The sequence below is a fragment of the Cyprinus carpio genome, chromosome A3, assembly GCF_018340385.1.
Source record: "Cyprinus carpio isolate SPL01 chromosome A3, ASM1834038v1, whole genome shotgun sequence".
Classification (NCBI taxonomy): domain Eukaryota; kingdom Metazoa; phylum Chordata; class Actinopteri; order Cypriniformes; family Cyprinidae; genus Cyprinus; species Cyprinus carpio.
This window is the reverse complement of record NC_056574.1, coordinates 13,791,748-13,815,357: the sequence shown is the minus strand read 5'-3', so window position 1 is coordinate 13,815,357 and position 23,610 is coordinate 13,791,748. Positions and strand designations below refer to the sequence as shown.

Here is a 23,610-nt window from a genome sequence, read left to right as displayed (position 1 = left end):
AATTTGTAACATTAAATCTGTCACACAAACATTCCCATAGGAGCCTCTGCATATGAATACAGGCTATAAAGGTTATTCAGTAAAAGCATTTTTAGGAAGGAACATTGGAGTATTGTTAAACTAAAACAATACTAAAAAAAAAAAAAAAAAAAAAAAGTACGTGTTGGAAACTTCATAGGTGATGAAACATCAACACTGAAAGCAGAACGCCCTTAAAGAACATTTCCATGACACCTTCATGACAACACGAAAACAGGAAGTCACACAAATGCACACATCCATCTTCAGTGTTAACCAGTAGTCCAAGTTACATAAATATATATATATATATATATATATGTAACCCTGGACCACAAAACCAGTCATAGGTAGCACAGGTAGATTTGTAGCAATAGCCAAAAATACATAATATGGGTCAAAATGATTGATTTTTCTTTTATGCCAAAAATCATTAGGATATTAAGTAAAGATCATGTTCCATGAAGATATTTTATAAATTTGCTACCATAAATATATCAAAAATGTATTGTTATTAGTAATACGCATTGCTAAGGACTTCATTTGTACCACTTAAAGGCGATTTTCTCAATATTTAGATTTTGTTTTTGTTTTGTTTTTTTGTACCCTTAGATTCCAGATTTTCAAATAGTTGTATCTCATCCAAATATCGTCCTATCCTTACAAACCATACATCAATGGAAATATTATTTATTCAGCTTTCAGATAATGCATAAATCTCAGTTTCAAAAAACTGACCCTTATTTTTTTGGTCCAGGGTCACTTAAATAAATAAATGCTTCAAAAGCCTAAATGAATCATATTTTGACCCACCAATTAACTTTTAAAATGCTGTATTTCATTTACAACTTTATCTGAATTCTTTATGTGTCTTACATTAACAATATTAATAACTGAACTGGGTTCAGCGAAACATACTGGAAAAAAAGAACAAGAAGAGAGAAAAACAGCTGTTTTTAAATGCTTCTTGATGAAATAGAAAATATTTTGTGAACAGATTGACATACAAGAAACTCTTGGAGTTACTCAACCATACAATGACATCATAAAGCCATATTTCATTTTATGTTTACATCAGCTTGCAGCTTGTTCTTCCCCACTCCCTCCCTCTCAGTGTCCACCAGAGCAGGGGGCTGGACTGCACTGACAAAACTCTTTCAGGCACTTCAGGCCTTTTCAGCATTAGAGTCAGCGAGAGAGACACAGGACCTAGTCTGAGTGCAAGACTGAGAAAAGGAGGCATTCAAATTTAAAAGTTGCCTCACTTTTATTCTGGATGGTAAGGGAAAGGTGAGGAGTGACTCTACTAGCCTGGAAAAGAAATCAAAGATATTTGGAGAGGAGCCTGAAGAAAGACAATTTTTAAAGAGCCTCATAAACTTGGATGGAATTGCTGAGGATCAAAACATAAGCCGTTTTCATTAGCCTATTTATTTTTCATTTTGCAAGTCTCTTTCACTCTTTGACCATGAGGCACATGTATCTGCTGAGTCTGGGTGAGTCACTCTTCAGATTTGTTCAGGATTGAAGTTTCCACTGATGAATGTAGAGACAGATGTTTGTAGGGTGCCACTGTGTGGTTTTGCTTACTGAAACGTTGCCCTGCCAACAGTTGCGGTTTCAGTTGTTGCAATTTCAAAAATAGAGAAACAGCAAATGGGCATTAAAGGAAGCTGCCACAGATAGGAAAATCTGATGTCAAAAAATACATTTGTCTTCTCAGAGCTCATAGTCTTAAGACATTCTGTTTAAGTGTTTGGGAAACAACCGTGAAGCAAAATGACAGAATTTTCAGTAGATCTGGTTACTAGATGATTTGGGGATTTTTTGAACCGGTTTTTGGGATATTTGTGATACAAGTGACGACTGATTTAAATGCAAACACTGTCATCATGAAACTTCAAAGACAGTGCAATAGTAAAACAGTAAAATCACAATATTGTGAGTTCATGTGATATTGTGTGAAAATGACAGGTGAAACTGGGTGTTGTTTAGCTCAAAGTTAAAGAGTTAGTTCACAGAAAAAATTTAATTCTGTCATCGTTTACTCATTGTTTCAAACCTTTATAACTTCATTTCTTCTGGGGAACACAAGAGAAGTTCATTTGAAAAAAAAAATGATAACAGAACCAATGACCAAAAAAAAAAAAAAAACACACTTTTCAAAACATCTTTTTTGATGAACCACAGAAGAAGGAGAGTTTGAAATGACACAAGGGTGAGCAAATCATGACAGATTTTTCATTTTGGGGTGAACTATCCCTTTAACGCTGAAAGTTACATGGCTGTGATTTTGACAATGGAAAAACATTGGCGGAAAACGAATCAAGACAGGAAATCCAAGGTGTTTTCATGTGTCCACAGCTGAGAGGCCCAGGCTGACAGGACGATGACATTAAACCAAGGAAAGATGTTACATAAACCTTACTGTTAGACTAAAAAAAATAAGAACAAAATCATAAAAATATTGTTTGTCTGGTGCTTGGTTACAAAATAATAAGCAAGACCACTCCTTAGGTTATGGTTGAGTCACCAATCTAGTTGTAAAAGTGTTACAGCACTAGCTGACCCAGCCTGTGGTCAGAGCATGTGACAGTGTGTTGATCTGTAAGTTAAATCTGTTACTGCACAGCACCCCACCCATAGCTCTCGGACTGTGGACTTCCTGACTGGCCATCATTTCAATGCAACTGTCATGAACAATGAGTGGAAATAGAATTAGCTGAATATAATTATTCTTCTTCCAACTTCGTCTTCTAAGACTGTTACACCTAGTAAACCGAATGCCAATTTAGCCATTATAGGAAATAAATCATTTTGGTCCATTTTAGCATCTCTTACCTATAAGATTAGGTTGGGTCAAAACATCTGACATGCATGACAGCAAAATAGTCAATGGTACTTACAGGTGCTTCTCAATAATATTGCTTCTCAAACAAAGTTTTTAAAAGTATACAGGTTCAACTCCTCAATCAATTTAAATAAATACAGTCGAGATGTAAAAGTTCTATTTTATGATTTTGGCTCACATTAAACAAAAACCCACCAATTACTGAAATAAATGAACTTTTTCTTGACATTCTAATTCATTGAGAATCCCCTGTACAGTGATGTCCAATTGTCTGAAACCACTATTGAAAATCCTTCTATAAATATTTCCCATTGGAAATAAACACGAGTTTTTGAATTTCTATGATTTGACTTTGATAATTCCCAAATGTATTTGCATATTTTCAGGTTTACATAAAAAATCACAGATTATCAATGTGGTCTCAAACGTTTGGACCTCACTATATGTGCATCAAACCACCAAAGATACTAAACATGCAGTAACAGAATCTTTCTATCTCTGCTTTCAGGTCTTCTAGCATTGACAGAGAACATCCTGATGCGTACAAACTGTGGACGTGGATATAAGAATCAAATAAGAAAGTGTGTAGGTATGAAAAAAAAAGTCAATAAATATATATACATTCATACATTTCTTAAACTAAATTTTTTTAACTCTTATGTCAGGGCTCAAAAGGATTTAACTAGGGTTGCACATGCCAGCATTTATACTTGACACACACACACACACACAAAATAATAATCAAACTCTGTTGACATTGTATATTATTGAATAGCTGAAAATTCCACTGCAGATATGGGACACATTTATAAAACAGCACTCATTAATGTTGATAAATCAAGAAAAAGTGCTGTGGCTATTCACACTTGCACTGTCATTTCTATAGATGAAAATGAGTGTGAGCAAGAACCACCCATTTGTGGAAAAAATGCAAAATGTTTCAACACTGATGGAAGCTACTACTGCCGCTGTCATGACGGATTCAATCCAACTCATAATTTCACACTAGCTCATGAATGCAAAGGTAAAGAGAGCTTGATATGATAATCTCATATGACCTCTGTGCAGCAAAGAAAACATCTCAATCTCTGTTCATCTCATTTCAGACATAAATGAATGTGTGGTTGGCAGCGCTGATTGTGGTCCTAATGCAAAATGTATAAATTTTGATGGAGGTTATAAATGCACATGTCAAACTGGCTACATTTCCAGCAACGGAAAAGAGATATTTTATTCAGGACAAGGAGTTCATTGTATTGGTAAGAAGTATTTTAGCTTGGATATTTTTTGGGACATCTATTTGCTTGCAACCGAATGTGGGAGTTTTCAGTTGGCATGTTTTTGTTTATTATCTGTCCCTAAATTACAGACAGAGATGAATGCGACGATCCCAGTTTTTGTGGAAAACATGCAACATGTCATAACACTCCTGGCAATTTCTACTGTATCTGTGCTGCAGGATTCAGACTAAAGTCAGGAGAAACTAACTTCACTGATATATATAATTCCTGCGAGAGTAGGTCCTTTAAAACTGTTCAAGTTCACATTTTGACACACTGAAGTGTATTTTTGAGAAATGTAAGATCCTTCTCTAAAATGCTGTTCTGATGTTGTTGAGGTGTATGTGAGATTGATAAATCTATATGTGGAGGAGGAGTCTGCAAAAACAACCAAGATGGCCATGAATGTGTGTGCAGCTCAGGATTCACTAACTATGGTCACAAGCAAATGAAATGCACAGGTTAGAGTTCTCTCTCGAAAGTTCATTTTGTTTCCTAATTTTAAAACTTGTTACCATTTTAGGTTAGCAATTTTTTGAGTGTAATATTATTGATTCTTGTTTAATGATTTGTTTTGCAAACAAACTGAATCTGTGCTGTTGGTCTGAATATCAGATGTGATCACTTAATCACAGTCATACCTTTTCTTATGTGATATTGCTTAGTTATATTTGTTTTGTTTTTCAGAGCTTAAATGCGACGGATTATTAAGTAAGAGCAAAGCATCACAGGTATTGCATAATTTTTACTAGATTACTGATACAGAATATTACAGCAATGCATAATGATCCAGAATGCTGATCTCTGTTTTCTGTGTAGGCATCTCCGGAGCTCACAAATCTCGTCTCTCTGATGAACAACAGCTGTTTGGTACTGAGTCAGAGTGAGTCTGTCAGCAAGGAGCGTTTTACACAAGTGGATGGAGAAAAACTTTTGGAGGTGATAATTCAGTCTAATCTGTAAATCAGTTTTATTGCAAAAATACAATAGTTTGGGTAAGAATAACCTAGTAAAAAATAGCACTTAAAGGGATACTCCATCCCAAAATAAAAATTTTGTCATTAATCACTTATCCCCACGTCGTACCAAACTCGTAAAAGCTCTGTTTGTCTTCAGAACACAATTTAAGATATTTTGGATAAAAACCAGGAGGCCTGTGACTGTCCCATAGACTGCCAAGTAAATAGCAGTGTCAGGGTCCATAAAAGGTATCAAAGTCCTCATCAGAATACTCCGTCTACCATCAGACGTGCAATCTGGGTTATATGAAGCGACTGGAACACTTTTTGTAAGCGAAGAAAAAATGTGTCTCTCCATATGTGGCGCGGATGATACAGAAGAGCATACGCAGCATACGGTTATATGGAGAGACACAGAGGCGACTGCACAACAACTTTAAAAACCTTTCCTAAACCTTAATTTGTTTTCTTCGCTTACAAAAAGTGTTCCCGTCGCTGCATATAACCCAGATTGCACATCGAATGGCAAATGGAGTATTCTGACGACGACTTTTAATACCTTTTCTGAACCTTGACACTGTTATTTACTTGGCAGTCTATGGGACAGTCTCAAGCCTCCAGGTTTTCATCCAAAATATCTTAAATTGTGTTCCGAAGACGAACAGAGCTTTTACGGGTTTGGAACGACATGGGGGTAAGTGATTATTGACAAAATTTTCATTTTGGGGTGGAGTATAAATTTAAAGCATGTTTTAAAATATGTTTATAACCCTTATACAATAATATTTGCATTACAGATCAAAAAAGCACACTTTGTACATTTTAAATCATGTAGTTGACTAACATACTAAAGCATGTGTACTTGATTAGAAATTTAACTGTGGTGTGTTTTTCAGTATTACAGTTAATACATTTAAAATACACTGAACTGCAACTTCATCATTACAAATCTGTATTGCAAATAGATTTAAATACATGACATACAAGTTTTAACAGAAATGATATTAAAGTATTTTTTTTTAGTTTAGAATAAATGCTCTTAAGTTTAATCAACTGCCGAGCTCAAAGGAGTGCTTATACTTAAACATCATCCTGATCCACAAATCTCTTTCATTTTATCCACCCGCATGTAGGCATTTCTGAGGGCTCTAGATGATCTGCTTCGTGCTGGCTTACATGGTGATAATGCTAAAGTCTCAGCAATGTTTAGTATTGTAGAAATCATGCTAAAACTGATCGGATCTCAGCTATCAAAAAGCGAGACCAGGAGATTAAGCACTGAAACTGGTAAGAAATAGGTCTACATAAAAAAAATATGACACGTCAGTATCATACATCTGCTTCACTGAATTTATTCTTACATTCGTAATGTGGTTTCTGCCTTTCAGAAGTGGTGATGTTGCTAAAGAGGAACAGTTCTCCACCTGATTTGATAATGTCCACCAGTGACACACAATTTACCTCCCACTGGGACACAGCAACAGGAAATAATCACCTTGGTATATATACCTAAGTTCATTTATTTAAATTTGAAAAATAAAATGAACTGAAAAGTAACTTTTTTATCTTTGTGCATCAACCAGGCTTTACGACCGCAGCTTTCCTCAGCTACAGAAGTCTGGAGAAATCTCTCAACAGTTATTTTAACCATTTAGAGACATGGGAAAACCAAACTTTCAAGATCAATTCAAAAGTTGTAACTGCCACTGTTAGTAACAATGAGACAACAAATCTAAAGAAACCTGTAAATCTCACGTTTTCTCACTTGGAGGTATGGAACAATTTACTCTCAATGTACCTCATATAATGTGTTACACCAATATGACGTAATATCGACTGATATTTCTGCATGTACATTTCCTTCCAGAAAAAGAATGAGAAGCATATCTGTGTGTTTTGGGATCATAAACTGGAAGGGGGCGCGTGGTCAACAGAGGGCTGTACTACAGTGAGCTCCAGTGCCGGTCAAACCGTCTGTTCCTGTTCTCACCTCAGCAGTTTTGCTGTGCTGATGGCTCTCTATGACATTGGGGTTTGTATCCTGTGCATTCCATTCCATGACAGTTGGGCTAGAAAAAAAAAAAAACAGTGTCTGAAAGTTGCAGCTGGTAGTCAGCTTTGGTATGTTTTTGAACAACTTTTAAAATTAGTAATTATGCTTAGTCTCTCTCTAATTTGTTGTAGATCATTTATTGTATGCTGCATGTTTGAAATTAGTTTCATCAAGTACCTTAATGCTCAGACGTTGCATGCAAAGTCGTTGACTTGCTACCTACGCTTTCAGTTGATAGTTGATAGTCTGATAGTCATACAGGATTATGGGCGAGGGTCAAAGGTCACATACTGAATGATTGCAAATGGCTTTTAATGATATGTGCAATGCAACAGGAGATTAAATACATGCTGCAAAAGAAAGCAAATACTTGTATGTGCTCACACTCTAACTGTAAGGTAAAATCTCTTAAGGAGAATCTTCATTTACTCTCTTAACTAGGATGTATACGAGCTGCGTCTGGTCACACTGGTGGGACTGCCATTGTCTCTGGTGTGCCTCCTCATCTGCATCGTCACATTTTACTTAGTGCGATCCATCCAGAGCACACGCAACACCATCCACCTCCACCTCTGCATCAGCCTCTTCATCGCCTACTTTGTGTTCCTCGTGGGCATCACCCGCACAGAGAATAAGGTAAACTGTGGCTTCACATGAGTTCATAGTTCTGGGTTGGTTTGTCTGGTTCTGAAGTGATAATAAACATCCTGAGTGTTCACTTCCTGTCCTTCAGGTGGGCTGTGCAGTCGTTGCAGGCATTCTGCATTACTTATTCCTGGCTGCTTTCTGCTGGATGTGTCTGGAAGGAGTGCAGCTCTTCCGCATGGTGGTGCTGGTCTTCAACACAACGCTGAGACCTATCTACATGTTTGCCGCTGGTTATGGAGTTCCTGCTGTTATTGTTGCCATTTCAGCCACAATGAATGCAAGCGGATATGGTACAGATAACTAGTAAGTTTCAGACATTACTGATATCTTTGCAGAAGCTAAACAAAATTTCTGGTTAATTTGGGATGGTATTAAGATGTTTTTTTCTTTTTTAGCTGTTGGCTCAATATTAAAGAGGGCTTCATCTGGAGCTTTTACGGGCCAGTTTGTGTCATAATTATTGTAAGTACCTCTTAACGTGGCACTTTCCACAAATTGATTAGAAAACTGGATCTGAAAGTCAAGGCAATGACAGAAGGCCAAAATAAATATTATATTACATATTTTATTTCATAATAAACATTAAAAATTATCTTAAAAGAAATTGAAAGAAATTACATTTTTGTCTGTTTGTTTCAGGTTAATGTATTCTTCTTCCTCATAACAATATGGAAGCTGGCAGAAAAATTTTCCTCCCTTAACCCAGACTTAAACAGTCTACGCAAAATCAAGTGAGAAAGTTATTAACCCCTATATATATATATATAGATATATATATATATAGCTTTCCGATCTCTATCTCCACCAAAGTCTGGAATAATTGTGATTTTATTAATGTTTCTGAATGATGTCTCTTATGCTCTAATGCTTTTAGTGTTTGTAACAGTGTGCTATAAGCAGCTCACTTTAGCTTTCCGATCTCTATCTCCACCTACAGGGCATTTATGGTCACTGCAATTGCTCAGCTGTGTATCCTTGGCATCACGTGGGTGTTTGGCTGTTTTCAGTTTGATGAAGGCACTCTGGCAATGTCATACATCTTCACTATACTGAGCAGCCTGCAGGGAGTGCTGATGTTCATCATGCACTGCTGGCTCTCAAAACAAGTGAGTCCTGTTCCTCTAATCACAAGAAAAATATGGAATGATAGATCAACCATGGCTTTGTCAAAATATTAAGCCTGAGACAAGTAATAATAAGACAATAAATGTTGATACAGGACAGGGAATGTGCCGTTCTTTCTAAGGTCTATCAGAGAATATTAGCATTCAGATCACTTGCTATTGTCTGTGATAAATGTCTTTGTTAAAACCCTAAAAAAAAAACTTTTAAAGATCACAAAAACACAATCATAAAAATGATAAATTGATGATCATAAAAATGCACTTGCTATTGTCTGTGATAAATGTCTTTGTTACTTCCTGACAGGTGAGAGAGGAGTATGCCAAATTCCTGTCCTGTATCAGTGCACCACAGAAGAAGAAATATACAGAGATCAACTCAAACCAAACAAGCAAATCACAGGTAAACTCAGTCTCAAAGAGGAACCGTTTAGCTCTTGATTTAAAGTTCACCCAAAAATGAACATTTGTTGAAAATTACTCACCCTCAGGCCATCCAAGCTTAAGATTAGTTTGTTTCTTCATGGGAACAGATTTTGAGAAATGTATCATTATCACTTGCTCACCAATGGATCCTCTGCAGTGAATGGGTGCCTTGTTATAAACAAATCCATCATTAAGGTTTTAACCATTGCTTCCATCTAAAATATGAGTCTTGTCCTAATCAGGGGAGAAATATGCAAAGATCAAGCTCCATTTACAAGCAAAAAATGGTCCAAAACAGTTCTAAATTAATACATCAGTGGGTTTTGATGTGAGAGGAAAACAGGAGATGGACTTTCACTTGCAGAAGTGTTATGGTGGATTATGGACTAATGTTTTGGCCTGAAGTGACACTGTAAAGTTAAAATGCCTTAATGATGGATTTGTTTCTTACAAACATGTAGCTTTTTACTTTACAAGACATTAACTGATGAACTGGAGTTGTGTGGATTACTTGTGGATTCTTGTGATGTTTTTATCAGCTGTTTGGACTCTCATTCTGACGGCACCCATTCACTGCTGAGGATCTATTGGTGAGCAAGTGATGTAATGCTACATTTATCCAAATCTGTTCTCATTGAAGAAACAAACTCATTTACATCTTGGGTGGCTTGAGGGTGAATAAACTTTCAATAAATTTTCTTTTTTGGCAGAACTATTCCTTTAACATTTTGAGACCATTAAATGTGTTTACTTGCTGCTTTGACATCATCATCAATCAAGTCATGAGTTAAAGCATACTCATTACAATAATAACAGCGATGTCAAAGATCAAATACTACCTGCACGCTCAGAAGGAAAACAGCATTTCTCATTTGCATGTCTGCTTTCTGAATGCCTTAAAAAAAAACGTGATGATCATTGGAGCATTTTAGTCAAACTGAGCTGCGTTTTCCTGTAATAATTAGTTGTGACTGTGAATATAAATGAGCTTGACGAATCATCTGACTGCCTGCACTCTTTCACAGGCCTCCAGGAGCAATAATCACACTGGTCAATCACACATTTAAGAGGCCATTTCAACAAACTATTCAATTTTTCATCTTTTTGCAAGTTGGAGTGTCACATTTCTCTGTCTGCTTTCTGTGGAAATGTTCATAAATTGCATTTGGAGAATTCTTCTTTTAGAGGAACTTTTCTTTCCCTTGGGATCATTTTATAAAGAAAATTTTTTTTTTTTTTAATATTAAGGCACAATCTCATTTAAAATCAACACATGACCTATCACTTCAATGATACATCATTACCAATCACAATCAGTGAAGTAGGTTACCGAAGGTTACCTCAAAAAAAAAAAAAATAATAATAATAATAGTTAAATAATAGTTAAATTTATAAAAATTACCCCATTCAAAAATTTAAATATGCTTAAATTTTAATACTGTGTTGTTGCCTGTTTGTTTGTTTTTTTGTGATATTTTTATGAGTCTGTTGTTTGTCCCACAAATTCTGTGTATTTGAGCCCTTTCCAACAATGACTGTATGATTTTGAGATCCATCTTTTCACACTGAGGACAAGTGGACAAGTGGACAAGTGAGGGACTCATACACAACTATTACAAAAGGTTCAAATGCTCACTGACACTCCAGAAGGAAAAACATAACCTTCGGTAACCTACATTATTGATTTTGATTGAAGTGATAGGTCATGTGTTGAATTTAAATGAGGTTGTGCCTGAATATTTTTTTCTGTATATGATGAAGATCATGGGACTGAAACATTGTTGATAAAGTTTTGGACATAAGGGCAAGCATTGATCGTATGCGGGATTGTAGTTTTTTTTTATTTTTTTTTTATATATTATATATATATATATATATATATATAAAATAATGTAAAGATTTTTTTTTCTATTTGAATATGTTTTCATATGTAATGTATTCCTGTGATGGTAAAGCTGATTTTTCATTATCATTAAGCCAGTCTTCAGTGTCACATGATCTTTCAGAAATCATTCTGATATGCTGATTTGCTGCTCAAAAAACATTTATTATCATTATCAATGTTGAAAACAGATGTGCTGCTTCATGTTTTTGTTTTCAGGCCTCCTTGATAAATGTCATAAGAACAGCACTTATTTAAAAAAAAAAAAAGTTAATGTTTTTACATTTTAAATGTCTTTACTGTCACTTATGTGTCAAAATATGTGTCCTTGCAGAATAAAAGTATTAATTTCATTCAAAAAAACAAACTTTTCAATAGTAGTGTAAATAATTTCCAAAGAATGTTTTATAATTTTATTTATTTATTTATTTTTAGTTTTTATTTTAACATTTATTTTTTTATATGTACAATTTATATTTTTAAAACAAAGAATAACCATCCCCAAAGCTCCTGTAATTAATTATCAAACAGGAAGAAGATTCAGGTTTTTCCCATATAAAATATTTGAGAATATTATCTTATGAAAGTATAATTGCTTTTGTTTTCCATATCATTATTCAGAACATTATTCTGCATAAACTGGTTCATGATTTGTTTTAGTTATGGTGAAGTTGAACATTACATTTTGCACATGAATCCATAATATTCTGCACTTTTCCTTATCTGCCTGTCACTATTTAATGCTTATTTTATTTTTTGATGTTGCAGGTTTTTTTATATTAAAATGTTTATTTGGATTCTCCTCACATCTTGGATATCTTTAAATCTTTAAATGTCATGCTTATTAAAGTTGGAACCTGCTTTGATGTGCTACATTTGTACATGTTCATGCAGTCCTGTTATGGTTCAGCTGAATCTACTAATGCTACTGGTGAAGCAGGAAATCAAAGATTGAAATATGAGTTAAGACAAAACGAACGATATGGCTTTTGTTTTGCAGGCTACAAAACAAATAATATCCTAGTTCAAATAGAGATAAACGAAGACTGTGCAGTAATTGGATTGCTATTTATACAGTGCAAAAAGAAAACAGTACTGAATACACACACATTTAAACAGTAGCTTATATGTTACTATTCACACTGGGATGCAAATACCCATATTTAACATTATACCCATATTTAGTATGCAAATGCAAATTTGCATTCAATCATTTTGTATAATTGTATATTTATTTTGTAATGATTAGGATAATTAATCAAATTTTTAGCTTCCATTTAATAATACAAGTTAAGTTTGCGAACACACTGTTGATGACTGACTGTCCAGGTCACTTTGACTTTCTATTCACTGGCTCAGAGGAACCACGTAATTTATCATAAGTTTAAACTGTCATTCAAGATAATGTTCTGTTCTGCTGAATATAGAAAGAAACACAATAGATTAAGTTCTGCTTCAGTAGTCATTGGGTATTAAGACTTCAGATCGTGACATTATTATGACTCACACAGAGACAGAGCAGTGGAAAATAACAGTGAATTATAACTTTTTTAAAGTCAGTTTAATGTCATTTAAATTCAAGGAGCCCAATTAAGTTCAATGAATTTAACAGTATGGGGTGGTTTCCCAGACAGGGTTTAAATTAGGTCTGGAGTAGTTAATCACGGCTTTAAAAATGGCTTTCTCAAACACAAATTAAGTACAGATTACTAACTCCTGGACTATGGAGTCTTGAACTAAAATAAATAAGATTAAATTTAAAACCAGCTGTGCTAATCTGAGTTAGCATGACAGAGGTTGCCTATAAAACATGGAATGAATCAAGAAAATCTTAAAATTGTATGGAATAGAGAGAAGCAACTCTAAGGAAATCAATGGCAGCAGAAAAAAAAGTATGTGATCAAAAAAAAAAAAAAAAAAACTTTACTGAACAAGAGGAAACTTTTTTAAAGCAAGCAAAATAAACTACACACATCAGGTGTGGAATAAAAGAAAATGAATGCCTGGAAATCAGTTTGTAATGAATTCTTGCATATTTTTTTGCAATTCAGGTGTTTTCAATCAGTTTTTCAACATTTCTATTATTATGTTATATATATATATATATATATATATATATATATATTATATATATATATATATATATATATATATATATATATATGTCACCATCTCATCAACACTAGCCTAAATACACAGTCACTGCAGTTGCATTCTGTCTGGTCTTGAGTTCATTATGCCACTTCTTAACTGGACTTGTTCCTGTTGGCCGCCAGTCTTCACCCAAGGCATCATCTGTTGAACCTGTTAAAGAGAATAAGGAAGCAATCACTACGTGAGCTATATCCCTTCAGTTCCTGGAACTCTCTATTTAATAATCCGTTTGCTTTGTATCTCTCCCTTCAGAACCAAGCTGTAATAAAGAGTATTAGTTGCCAGTGTGTGTATATATAATATAAGGAGCTGTTATAGAGAGAGAGATGAATCTGTTATAGGTCCTGGCTGTGGAACACGTAGGCAGATTAAAAGTACCTGAATTATCAGGGGAAACAAAAGCACACGCAAACTTCAGTGTCTTTCCACAGGCGCAGCTTGGTAGTGTCTTTACTCTTGTTTTATTAAACACATCTTATAACTCCTTTTATAATAATCAGCGTGCAGCAAAAGACATTTAAATCCCTTTAAACCCTTATGTCTTCTGTGGAAACACAGTTTTAGTTGTATCATTCAAATTGTAACAGTTACACTTGACACAAAGAGCAAACTCTTAACATTTTAAAAACCATGAAATGAACCCTGAAAAAAGTCCCCTGATTCAGATGGTCCTGAAGCTGCAAAAACAAATTAACATGACTAACAACATCCAGCATAAGGAATCTGAAATATTCATCCACAAAATTCAGCTCAACCAAATTATAAAAGCACAAAAAGAAAATTATCTAACTTATTGGACTGAAACAACAGAAAAACAAAGTAAACTTGAATGTTATTTGGCCCTAAATAGAGATTACACAACTGCAGAATATCTGAGTACAGTGAAAGAATGTAAAATAAGGAGACAAATGACAAGGTACAGCATGAGCAATATCTGTTTTAGATTCAATGTACACAATATTTTTTGGCAATACATTGTAACAGTTGTCATGCCAATAAAGCACGTATTGAATTGAACTGAACTGAATTGAATTGAGAGAGAGAGGGGGGGGGGGGGGTGAGAATTAGTGGCACCCTACATATGATCAAAGAAGATTCTGAAAGTAAGTCTGTATTATTTATCCTTTTGATATTCCAAAAAATAAAATTTAATGAAAAATAAAATTAAAAAAATATATATCAAAACCTGAATGATCTGGAGAGATTTTGTATAGAAAAATGGTCTCTGATCTGATCTATCATCCTATTAAACTCTGGACTAGACTAAAAGACTATTTAAAACCATGACAGAGAAAGCAGATTTCTGTTAATATGGTTTAAAGGGCCATTTTAGTTTAGCACTAGGCTTAATCTCTGTCTGGGAAACAGACCCATTATGTGAGTAACATCCATTACAGTTGCTGTGTGTTGGGCTAAATGTTGTTTTATGTGTTGGGCTCGTTGTTTGTGCATACATTTGATGGTATTTTGTGAAGATCTGCTGAAGTTCTGAACCTGTACTGAACTGTAATGGACAACATCACGACTAGCAGTAGATCACATACTCTGTATGCATGCATTGCATGTAGTCATTCCATGTAGATTGATTACCATTAGCATAAACACAGGTTTACTACAAATGCCATAGTTAAGCTGTGGCTAGTATAGCAAAACCATGGTAAATTTGTAGTTACTTAAGTTCAACTATTTTATTTTATTCTTTATTTGTAGTTAAACCATGTTTAATTTTGGCAAAGGTACATATGTAATTAAAACATTATGTAATTGAGTGCAGAAATGAAGGTGAGAAATCTTTTTTCTGTTTTTGGTTCGTTTACATGTATTTGGTCCTTGTTGCATTCATACTTGAACCGCACCAGAGTTCGATTAGAAGTGGACTGAGACCCACATTTTCAGGGTTCCTTAATTTTTATTTATTTATTTACTTTTTCATTTTGTATCTTTAGGTTTAGTGTTAAAAATGCCAGTGTAAACACTAAGCAAACTAAGACTAAATGTATCCTTTTCTTTATTGGTCTGAATCAAAAGAATGAAGCGAATCGAACTACAAGTGTGAACACACAAACCAAACCTGCCAAGTCTTCTGGGTTTCGATGTCACGGATGCAGCACTGTATTAAAGTTTATTTATTAAATATGTCTGTTCTACCACACTGCAGACCTAAAAACAGAATAATATTGGAGATTTTATAGAAATACTTGAGAGTGGTAATTAAGGTGAATAAATGTACCAAACATCATTTGCTGAAGAAAAAAAAAACATTCAAATTAATGTATATTTAAAAATACATTACTTTAAACTATAAATTTACTTTTAATTCAAATGTATACATTTTTATATCCAAAATATCTTAAATTGTGTTCCGAAGACGAACAAAGCTTTTACGGGTTTACGGGTCAAAATTATCGATTTTTCTTTCGTGACAAAAATCATTAGGATTTTAAGTAAAGATCATGTTCCATGAAGATATTTTTTAATTTCCTACCGTAAATATATCAAAACTTCATTTTTGATTAGTAATATGCATTGCTAAGGACTTTGTTTAGACAACTTTAAAGGCAATTTTCTCAATATTTAGATTCCAGATTTTCAAATAGTTGTATCTCGGCCAATTATTGTCCTATCCTACCAAGCCATACATCAGTGCAAATCTTTCAAATAATGTATAAATCTCAATTTCAACAAATTGACAATTATGACTGGTTTTGTGGTCCAGGGTCACACACAAACACACACACACACACACACACACACACACACACACACACACACACACACACACATTATATATATATATACTTTATTTTTGATAGTACTTTGGGATCTTTGTAATAAATTTTTGCACTGATGTATCTTATTTTCTTATTATTGTTATTCCCTGTTGATAAGACCCAGTCAGTTTAGACATGCTGCACTTTTTTTCCCAGTTGAGAACCTCAGGCATTTGAATAAAAGCAACCAATTATATTTCAGTTACTTTTAATATCTTGTGGGTAATAAGTTTGAAACTTAATTGAAGGTGTTATTAAGTATAACAATATAAGTATTTTTTGAGAAAACAAGCAATGTACCATTTATCTCAGAAGGGAATACAGACATAGTCAAATCATATTATAATTGAGCTGAGGGAAATCACTGTCATTATGTTTCTCTGTATTGGCAATTCAAATCCGCAGGTGCTCCATGCTTTGGGCGAAGAATTTAACATCTCGTTCTCTCAGGAATAAAATTGGATTGCAGCGCAGTGTTTATATATTTAATTTCTTCAAAAATATATAATGGAACTAACACATTCAATACCTGATAGTTAAACCGTGACTCAAAGTTATATATGTAACCTCAGCAATGAAAAGCTTGAGGGATGTGTTCCTTTAAAAAAAATGTTGGATGCTTTTCAAGGATGAAGAAGAAGATGGAGAAAGGAGAGACAGAAAATGAGGGATGAGAGTGTGGGAGAGAGAGACAGAGGGCTGTTTTGCTCAGCGGCTGTAGAGTGATAAGGGGTAGAGCTGACTGGAGCACATGGGAGAAGTGCTGCCGCTGCTGATACATACAGGAGAAACAGACACTGGGACACTGGGTGAGTCAAGCAGACATCTCTTCATCTGTTTTAGCACTTCATTTCATATGACACAGCATTTCGGTGAGGTTTTCAAGCTTTTTAAGTACAAATATCTAAAGCCGAATACAATTTTTTCCCATGTATGATGTGATTTAATGATTTTCCTACAACTATGACTCATTACCATCAACACAAATCACACTGATTTCATGAGTTACATTTATTTAATTAAACTTAAAGTAAACTGAGAATATAACAATCTGATGGGATTAAACACAATGACCATCTGGATATCTTCATATACTGTAAATCAAAGTAAAAGGATTTTATTCATTATAATTTACAAATAAAAATATTTATTCAAAACTTTTAGGTAAAATAGTGTTGAAAGTAGCCAAAACATATCTGGATGAAATTGAGAAAGCAATCCCAAAACATGTTGAGGTCAACTGAAAATGCAATGGCTTTAAAACTACAAAATGCAATGGCAACGTACCATTTCCAAAACAAAACTACACCATAGCCATTTTTAATGAGCTAAATGTTCTTGAAATTCCTCTCAGTCGGATGGGCTCTCAGTGACCTGATATGGTCATACTGGCTTCCTGCTGTGGCTCTTTAGCACAGTCCTCACACTTTCTCAAAAAGAAAATTGCTGCTCTTTGTTAGTCATCTGATATCAATCATCCCTCACTGCGATCCACTCAGTGTTGCCCAAGAAAAGCAGAATGAAGATTTAAAAAAGAGAAAATGATTTAAAAATTAAATGTATGATTGCACAGAGGGAGAACAAGGTGCAGGGACAGTAACAAAAATGACAAGTTGCCAAGTTAGAACGGGCGCACCGATTACTCCATTACAGCCTCACAGCCGTTTCATTTCAGTGCATTGTGGAGCAGCATGTCATTATAGTGTTAAAAAAGAAAGACCGAGAGACAGACAGTTCCTGCCCTCTCAACTCTCCCAAGTCCATTTTGTGAGTGCGAAAAACCCTTAGAGTACACCTCCATGGGATATTATTCCATATTTGTCCGTCTGAAAGAAGAAAACATAATTTCTGAGTTTCTGATGGAGAACATATGACTGTCAGTAGCTGTCGGGCAAGATGTGCACACCATTTTCAGTGGTATATAGAGTAAGGGGAATACTATGACACAGTCATTTTGACACAGTAAATTTGGTACATTAGAGAAATTTCAGCAATACACCGTGTGCAATAAAGTTCCAATTAAAAATGTTTTTAATAGTGTAAGTGCAACTTGCACAGAAGTCACTTATAAACCAAGCAGCTTTCTGATGGTCGACATGGCAAATACATGAAAAACGTGAACCAGCTGGGAAATCTATGTAGAAATCCCAATGAGTGGATTCCTTATTCCGTACCTTATTTCCAGTGTTTTTAAGATCAGTGAAATCAGTGGGTGCTTTTTGTTCATGTCTGTTAGCTGCTAAGTGTAATCCTAAAAGTTAACAAACTTAACCTTTGACAGGTTAACTTTTACCGTTTACAGTCTTTCTTTGCCAGGAAATAGATTTTTGTCCAAAAATGCTCTAGAATGAGAACATCCTCAAATTTAACATATTTCCAGTGTGTAATTAGAAATGATGTCAAAACTGAATAAAGGAAAACTGTGCTCAACAAGACTTTGGGGCTTTTTGTGCCCATAACATTGTGTATGTAAAGAAAAATGCACAAATTGATCTAAGATCTTATTAATCTCAGTAAATTTCAAAATTTGGTAATATATTATTAAAATCTAAAGTTGCATCTGTTAATATTATTTAATGGACCTGAGCTAATATTAACCAACAATGAATAGATGTATTTTTATTAACTAATTTTAACAAAGATTAGTTGATTTTAGTTAATATATATATATATATATATATATATATATATATATATATATATATATATATATATATATATATATGCTGGATATAATATATACACGGTATGGTCATCTAATGCTTTAGTCTCTGCTATAAAGCTGGATATAAATCAAAAAGTAGTCAGGCTGATTTGATCATTTTAAACAATAGTAAATCAAGGAAGTCAGTTTTATGGATCAGAACAGCTATAGCAATTTCCCCCTGAGATAAAACAATTTCATTCAGTGAGCATAAATTTTGCTATGGGTGCCTTTCCTCAAATATGATTCCAGTCCTGAATTTTAATGTAGACGTCAGCAATGAATATAGAGTCTGAATTGCTCTCTTTGAATTATTCTACTGTTGTTAAACGCTTCTGCTTGTATGATTTCCATTTGTAAACTGCTTTTGGTAAAAGTCTCTGCTATAAAGCTGGTTATAAATCAAAAACTAGTCAGGCTGATTTGGTCATTTTAAATTATATTATATCCCATAAGACAATTTTATGGGTCAGAACAGCTAGCAATTGCCCCGTGAGATAAAACAAATTTCACTCTATATTTCAACGCTAGCAATAAGGTAAAAAAACACTGTGAACACACAACACAAACTTGTGCCTCACAGAACAAATCTAATGTTAGCAAACAAATTCAGGGGAGAGACATGACAACAGTGTGAATTAAGACAGCAGAGGGTGAGAAAAGTGCTGGAGGGAAAGGAGGATAATGAAAGGATTTTTGGCACAGCAGAAGGGGAACGGGCTTCTTTCCCTTCTGGCAAATGGCCATGAATCAATCAAAATAAACAACACTTTGCCTATAATTCAGCCCACAGTAAAAAGCAAGTATATTTATTTATTTATTTATTTTTTCCTATAATTCAGTCCTTAATAATTCAAGAACATTTGTAGCAGGTGAGGTTTCTCAGAGGAGGCAATGCTTCCTCAAACAAAGAATTGGATGAACAAATAATCAACAGCACAAACATAAAACAAAATAAATATTAGCAATTTGACATGAAGAAGTATCTAAAGTTCTCACTTTCATAAAACAATATTGAGGTAGCATCACTTTTGCCTCCCTTGAGCTCACTGTGTTCATAAAGCAGCTTGTTTTTAACTGTTGTGAATTATTACGCTGTCAGTGCAGTAATGCTTTATTGTCTTGTTCCTTGTGTATTATTTATTTATTCCCTTTCATTGTACTTTCTATGTTAATACAGTAAATATAAAAATAAAATCTAAGTCAACATATTAATAAAAATATTATGCAGTATATTACAGTGTACAGTATACTAAAATAACACTGGTGTAGGTAAATCCATCTTTCAATGAGGTGAATATAACTGATTTCCAAATAAAAAAAAAATCTAAATTTCCAAATAATTTTAAATAATTGTTTTTCAAACAACTTATCATATTTTTAATGCCACATTTGGATTTAAATTATGTAATTCTTATGCCAAGCTTATTCTGTTGTGTCTTCCTGTAAGTAAAAATTGGACACATATTTGGACACATTCAGTGAGCCAGCATACATTTTGCTATGTAAAAGGTGCCAGTGTTTTCCTCAAGTATGATTCCAGTCCTGAATTTTAATGTAGACTTCAGCAGTGAATACAGAGTCTGAACTGCTCTCTTTGAATTATTCTACTTGCAGCATTAGTAGATGAATCCCTTCTTGCTGAACACAGTTGCAGTAAAGCTCCTAGCAGGAGCATCCCTGAAGAGAAACGTTCATCACAGCTTCCTGTGACCACACTCACCGATAAGGATTTCCTGACTGTCACACCATGGATAATCTTTTCACCTCTTCCTTCCCTGTTAAATGCCAGAACTCAAGAGACTGTAATCTCACAACTGTCTGTCCTGACAACCAAACTGTAAACTCCACATCTCCAGCTCTGGTTAACCCTCCAGCATTTGGGATGTCCTACTTCACCATGACCCTTGGCGCCCTCTCTAATCTAACCGCACTAGCAATCCTAGCCCATTCCTACGCCCGCTTCCGCCGACGAGCCAAAGCTCCTTTTTTACTGCTGGCTTCAGCCCTGCTTCTAAGTGACCTGGCCGGTCATGTGATCACTGGGGCTTTGGCACTTCACCTCCATCTTGGGAGGGTGAAGTATTATGGGGCGGCAGTAATAATGGAGCCTCCACAGGTTTACTGCAAATTATTTGGCAGTTGCATGGTGTTTTTCGGGCTTTGCCCTCTGCTGCTAGGCAGTGCGATGGCAGTGGAGCGCTGCATAGGCATAACCTGGCCTCTCCTGCACCCGGCGGTCGTCACCATGACACGCATCCGCCTCACCGTGCTGCTGATCACCTTCACGGCTCTGATTTTGGCAGGACTCCCTCTGCTAAACGTGGGCAATTACAAACCACAGTTCCCTGGCACCTGGTGTTTCTTACCTGTTAACAGTCTGATCTCCATCACTGATGCCAGCCTCTCTCTGGCTTTTTCCACACTGGGGCTTGTAACATTGACCGTCTCAGTTGTGTCTAATACTGTAAGTGGGTTGAAGTTGCTCCAGGCAAGGTTTAAGGACCGATGTGTTAAGTCAAGCGCTGCTCGGAGACATGGATCCTTCTCATCTTCGTCTCTGCACTCCCTGGATGTGGAGATGATGACGCAGCTGGCTGCCATAACAGTGGTCTCCTGTGTCTGTTGGAGTCCTTTTCTTGTGAGTACACTGTAAAAAATTAAATATAATCTGTGTAATTTACATTAAAAAATGCCAGTCTGCTGGTTTTGGTTGCTAGAACCACTAGAACTAAAACGGTTGTTATAACTACCATAAGAAATATGTTTTTTTTGTTTGTTTTTTGTTTTTTTTACATATTTAAGTTACATTTACAGTAAAAACAAAAGATATCATATAAACACTAATAAAAAGAAAAGAAAATAATTATAATGAATAAAAATCAATTATTAAAAATCAAATATTATTATATATTATCAAAAATTTTAAATTAAAAATAATTTTAACCTCAAATTAAATTAATTAATGTTATTTTGCCCTTCCAAACATTGTAAATTTAATAGCATTTTAGTGTAAAATTACGTGAAATGTCCAGTTAGATTGTTTTAAACATTTTTCACCGTATTCTGCAAAGCGGAAATAAACTATTTTCTGTGAATGTGCCAGACTTCTGATTCATTAACCACTATAGGCAAATAACTATAAGTGAGTAAATGTAAAACTATTTGTGTTACAGATCATTGTGTTTATAATTACAACAATACATTTTAAAAAATGATAAAAATACCAGTCTGAAGTATCAAGCAGCATAACGGGCTGTTTTGTACAGCTAACATAACTAAAAGCAAATGACCAGAAGCTTCACACATTCAAGATATTCAGGGTTAAACTAAGGTGGATACAGTAAGGGAACATACCATTAACCAATTAACAGGTTTTTACAGTCTTTTACTATTCACATTGTGAGGTGTTGTGCATTTGATGAACACTTCTGTGTCACTTCATTTGTGATTCTCTAGACTGTTTGACCGTTTCCCTCTTGGTTTCACAGATTTACATCCTCATGTCCGTTAGCAGGTTTTATGAAGGAATCAGAGGGCCGAGGCGCCAGTGTGAGAAGCTGCTTCTCTTGGCTCTGCGTTTGGCTAGCTGGAACCAGATTCTGGACCCGTGGGTTTACATCCTCCTGCGGCGAGCGGTTCTGCGCAGACTGCTTCAGCTGCTGCAGCCGGACAGAGTCCTGTTCACACAGAGCAGCTCCTACAGAGACTCGCACAGAAAGCAGATTAATTTACACTGATTACAGACCTGTTCACGTGTGATCACCCATCAGAAATACTGTGTGAAAATTATTATTTTTCCTTGTAAAGGAAGAGATGAAATCTTAAAAGTATATCTTAGAAAATGAAATAAAATGAAAGACAAGGTCACTTAAGTGTACTTTGAGAGAGAACACTTTCATCATGACTATGTTTAAGTACACCTTGTGCAATGTGTAATAATGCAAAATTTAAACGTTTTACTTTAAAGTACATTTTACATCAGTTTTATGTTTTATTAATAAAAACTTGTTTTTCTGATGTGTTGAGCTAAAGTTCAGCTGACTGCATTTTACATACATTAACAATTCATTTAGCATGCAAATAAACGTCTGAAAACATTTAGTATCATTGCACCTTTATTCTTTTATAGTAGCTAGCCTATATTATTTATTATTTCCGTAAAAATATACTTATTTCTGTAAGAAATATGCTAAAGAGTACTTTTTTCAAAAGGCCTGCACTTACAGTTTGCAAAAAAATAAATAAATAAATAAAATAATTAAATAAAAAAAATACAAATACTAAAGTAGCCATCAAAATACTAATAATTAAAAAATAACTGAAGTATGAAGTATGATGTGGATGCTACAATCTTGGCTTCATTAACATCTGCAATTTTGCTAATCACTCATCAAAGGTTGATCTGAACATCCACATTTATATGAAAAAATACTTTTAATGTAATATTTTGCTTTAAAAATTAAAAAAATATATTATTTCTTAATATAGTATGTTTATTATATATTTACTTTATAATTTGTATGTATAATTCTAACATTATATATAAACAATAGTAATAAATTATTATTATCATATTATCATACTTTGGTAACGTTACTTTAGCACTAAACCTGTCACAAATTGTTGTGCATGAAAGTTACAGTGACGTCTTTACTGTTTATATGAATGCATTCTGTTGATCAAAAAACACTTGACTTGATTTTTTTTAATAAAGTTTAAAAAAAATGTCGCTTGTGTGTT

The 23,610-nt window shown here is 34.5% G+C and overlaps 2 protein-coding genes and 1 long non-coding RNA gene across 3 annotated transcripts; 2 read left to right on the top strand and 1 right to left on the bottom strand.

Annotated features, from left to right (window-relative positions):
- The first annotated feature begins 1,143 nt into the window (after positions 1 to 1,143).
- Positions 1,144 to 10,686, top strand: LOC109047509 (adhesion G protein-coupled receptor E1-like). The gene is made up of 19 exons (XM_042719458.1): positions 1,144 to 1,514; positions 3,378 to 3,458; positions 3,756 to 3,893; positions 3,976 to 4,128; positions 4,239 to 4,385; positions 4,488 to 4,610; positions 4,837 to 4,880; positions 4,969 to 5,088; positions 6,242 to 6,395; positions 6,497 to 6,607; positions 6,692 to 6,879; positions 6,976 to 7,140; positions 7,603 to 7,797; positions 7,895 to 8,112; positions 8,205 to 8,271; positions 8,449 to 8,540; positions 8,747 to 8,915; positions 9,238 to 9,333; positions 10,382 to 10,686. The coding sequence occupies exons 1-19, from the start codon at positions 1,487 to 1,489 to the stop codon at positions 10,421 to 10,423; spliced, it is 2,331 nt and encodes a 776-aa protein (XP_042575392.1). The 5' UTR covers positions 1,144 to 1,486; the 3' UTR covers positions 10,424 to 10,686.
- A 6,703-nt stretch (positions 10,687 to 17,389) lies between these two features.
- On the bottom strand, positions 17,390 to 22,612 carry LOC122136431. Its single transcript, XR_006154122.1, has 3 exons — positions 22,225 to 22,612; positions 21,237 to 21,517; positions 17,390 to 17,989 (listed from the first exon to the last, which is right to left on the bottom strand). It is a non-coding gene; the product is annotated as an uncharacterized LOC122136431 (long non-coding RNA).
- Positions 20,508 to 23,271, top strand: LOC109113314 (prostaglandin E2 receptor EP1 subtype-like). The gene is made up of 2 exons (XM_042719438.1): positions 20,508 to 21,508; positions 22,359 to 23,271. Exons 1-2 carry the CDS (start codon positions 20,618 to 20,620, stop codon positions 22,605 to 22,607), a joined length of 1,140 nt encoding a protein of 379 aa, XP_042575372.1. The 5' UTR covers positions 20,508 to 20,617; the 3' UTR covers positions 22,608 to 23,271.
- Positions 23,272 to 23,610: the final 339 nt, after the last annotated feature.